The 2,506-nt window shown below is 59.9% G+C and overlaps 1 protein-coding gene and 1 pseudogene across 1 annotated transcript in view; one reads left to right on the top strand and one right to left on the bottom strand.

The window, feature by feature from the left end:
• SLC29A2 (solute carrier family 29 member 2) overlaps positions 1-2,323 on the bottom strand; it is a 9,869-nt gene extending 7,546 nt beyond the window's left edge. The window contains exons 1-4 of the mRNA XM_008062704.2: positions 2,232-2,323; positions 1,902-1,983; positions 345-508; positions 4-127 (exon numbers count right to left, since the gene is read on the bottom strand). Of these exons, the coding sequence (XP_008060895.1) occupies positions 4-127; positions 345-508; positions 1,902-1,983; positions 2,232-2,260 (399 nt within the window). The 5' untranslated portion in view covers positions 2,261-2,323. The remainder of the gene's footprint in view (positions 1-3; positions 128-344; positions 509-1,901; positions 1,984-2,231) is intronic.
• LOC110596036 overlaps positions 2,259-2,506 on the top strand; it is a 6,968-nt pseudogene continuing 6,720 nt past the window's right edge.

Here is a 2,506-nt window from a genome sequence, read left to right as displayed (position 1 = left end):
GACGGAGACCATGGTGATGGAGAAGAAGGGTCCAGGGCTCATGTCCACCTTGACCAACACTGCCGTCAGGACGAAGAGGAGAAGTATGGCCAGAAGGCTGCCCAGAATCCGCACTGTCTCAGGGATGCTGTCCAGAAGGAGGCAGAGTAGATCAGCTGGGCCCAGTGGGGATGGGGGAGGTGGGGGGGTGAGGGATGGGGAGTGGGCAAGAGATTCAGCGCCTGGGGCTGGACCATAGGGCTGGGGCTGTGGATGCGGGGGAAGCAGAGGAAGGACGGGAGGTCTTCCTGGGCTGGATAAAGCTGCCTCAGTGGGGGAAGGGTGGGGGGGAGCGACACTCTCACCACTGGTACAGAAAGGAGTTGAGGAGGGTGAAGACCAACAGGGGCAGCTGGGACAGCAGCGTCACCCAGTTGTTGAAGTTGAAGGTGTCTTCAGGGACTGTGTGGTTGGCGCTCAGGCTCCCGGCCGTGCTGTGGTTGGCTCCTGCCAGCCGGCCTTGGAAGTACTGCCGGATGGGGAGGGGACATAAGGTCAGGAGCCCCCCTCCGCCTTCCCCCTCTGCCCCCCCATGCTTGTGATTGCTTGGTTCATGTCTGCGGGGACTGTCTGCCTTGTCCTTTTTCTGTCCCCAGCTCCGGGCACAGCTCCCTGAACGTGTGATGCGTTGAAAGGCTGAAGTCTGGGACAGAGCCCAGGTGTTAACAGCCTCAGCTCTGGCCTTGCCCAGTGCTGGATCCTAACCTCCCTTTCGGTGCCCTGGTTCCAACCCCACCCCCACTCCTGCAGTAGCTTCTGGATGCACTCATTCCACGGATATTTATTGAGCACCTACTGTAAGCCAGTCTCTGGCCTAGGTGCTGGCCAAATACATTCTCTCTGGAATGCACATCCCGTCACCTCTCCACTCCCATCCATGCCTCCTTATCTCCCTATTCGGAGCCCATCAGAATCAGACCCCAGTCTCCTTTTTGTGCCCCATTTTCCTGCTGTGTCCTGCTAAGCTCCAGGCACCCCGGGCTCTGGATCTTTCTCTGAACGGGTTGACCCGCTCTTGCCTCCGTGCCTTGGCGTGGCTGTCACCTCCATCTGGAATGTCCTCTCCTCTCCTGATCACTCCCTGCAACACACACATTTTGCCTACCCAACTACCAGTTACAAATCTTCTCTTCCACGAAGCAGGTGGAATTTTCTCCCTTCCCTGAGACCCACAGGACTCTGCTCCAAGCCTGGGATGCACGTGTCACATTACACCGTTAATAACTCTGTGGCCCTCTCTTGTTCTTAAGACCAGGGACTGATTTGTTCTGGGGTCTGCAGGGCCCAGCACAGAGCCAGGCACTCAAGAGGCTTTTGAAAAGTTGTTGCTTTGGGTATCGATGAATAACCCAGTCCCCAAAAGAATGCAAGTCACACATTTCTGCCTTCCCTTAAGAGAATGAGCACTCAGTGTGGATACAGCCTCTCTGTTGTGTTTCCTCCTGTATCCCCAGTGCCCCGTCCACAGTAGATGCACACTAAAAATTTGCTGAATGAATGCGTGTAACTCATGCTATTTCAAAGAAAACCAAAGACTTTTGTAACCCACTTCTGGGGTGACTGGCTCAGGAATAACAGCAAACAGAGGAGGTGATTGGGTAGCTCTTTTGCAGTTTTGCTGGTTTTCCCTGGTGGCCTTGCCTTTCTGGGATCTGGGCATGCCTGAAAGTTCGCTCCCCTGGCCATGATAGAAACATTCCCCTCTCTGAGGTTCTGTGCTGAAGCCCACACGTGAGCTTAATGAGGAGTCACAGGCGGCATGGGGGGGATGGGGAGGAGAGCCCGGTAAGCCTCTGTCCAAGGCTGGAGAGATGGATGGTGGTTGGTGACCATGGGGCTGTCGCTCCTGCCGCGAGTCTCACCGGGATGGCAGTGATGAAAAAGTTCCAGGGAAGGAGGGTGCCCAGCCCCAGGATAAAGAAGCTGATCCCGACCAGGTGGTAGCTGTGGGGATCAGGCAGAAGGTCACCCCGAGGACGCACCCGCCTCGGCCGGCCCGCCCGCCTCCCAGGCCACCCCCTCCGGGGAGCGGACTACAAGCCCCATCACCCCGCTCAGGCAACCGAGGGAGTCGGCTGATGGGAACTGTAGTTCAACCTGGTCTTCCTCGCGCCCTGGAGCGCCTGGAGACCGGGTCTGCGCTGCCCCGACCACTCGCGTCCGCGTGGGCACGCCACCCGGCCCCCACCTACCTGTCCTGCGGGGCGTCTCCTCGCGCCATGGCCGCCGCAACGGGGTGCGCCCTGGGCGGGAAAGGGGCGGGGAAGCCGCACCCGCCCTTGCGCCGGGGTCGAGGGTCGGAGGGCCGCGGAGGGCTGGGGGCAGTCGGGTCTCCCCGAATCTGGGTCGGGGGAGGCGGGAGCCGGGGAGGGAGCCCCGGGCGGATTTCGGCGGGTCTCAGGCTCTGCAGGCTCAGACCTCGGCTCCGCCCCAGGGGCGGGGACAGAGGGTCGCAGCCCCTCCCTTT

Source organism: Carlito syrichta, unplaced genomic scaffold (assembly GCF_000164805.1).
Source record: "Carlito syrichta isolate Samal-C Ts95f unplaced genomic scaffold, Tarsius_syrichta-2.0.1 Scaffold305797, whole genome shotgun sequence".
In the NCBI taxonomy this organism is placed as follows: Eukaryota; Metazoa; Chordata; class Mammalia; order Primates; family Tarsiidae; genus Carlito; species Carlito syrichta.
The sequence above is the reverse complement of the archived record's forward strand: the minus strand, read 5'-3'. Positions and strand labels throughout refer to the sequence as shown.